This window comes from Calidris pugnax, unplaced genomic scaffold (genome assembly GCF_001431845.1).
Source record: "Calidris pugnax isolate Ruff unplaced genomic scaffold, ASM143184v1 scaffold471, whole genome shotgun sequence".
NCBI classification, from domain to species: Eukaryota; Metazoa; Chordata; class Aves; order Charadriiformes; family Scolopacidae; genus Calidris; species Calidris pugnax.
In genome coordinates this window covers 10,456-10,718 of record NW_015091171.1, presented here as the reverse complement: position 1 = coordinate 10,718, position 263 = coordinate 10,456, and the positions used below count along the sequence as shown (strand labels likewise).

Below are 263 nucleotides of genomic sequence, written 5' to 3'. Positions count from 1 at the left end.
GACACAGGGGGGTGACGGTGACACGGGGGAGTGACGGTGACACGGGGGGGTTGTGACGCCCCCAACAGGTCACCAGGAGAACAACAACTTCTGCTCCGTCAACATCAACATCGGCCCCGGGGACTGCGAGTGGTTCGCGGTGCACGAGCACTACTGGGAGACCATCTCCGCCTTCTGCGACAAGTGAGGGCGGGGCCTGGGGGTGGGCGTGGCCCTGGGGGCGTGCCCAAAGAGGGTGGGGGCGGTGGGCGTGGCCTGGGGCG

The 263-nt window shown here is 68.4% G+C and overlaps 1 protein-coding gene across 1 annotated transcript in view; it reads left to right on the top strand.

Annotated features, from left to right (window-relative positions):
• LOC106898246 (lysine-specific demethylase 6B-like) overlaps positions 1 to 195 on the top strand; it is a 2,662-nt gene extending 2,467 nt beyond the window's left edge. Inside the window, exon 2 of the mRNA XM_014959383.1 lies at positions 69 to 195. Within this exon, the coding sequence (XP_014814869.1) occupies positions 69 to 187 (119 nt within the window). The 3' untranslated portion in view covers positions 188 to 195. The remainder of the gene's footprint in view (positions 1 to 68) is intronic.
• Positions 196 to 263: the final 68 nt, after the last annotated feature.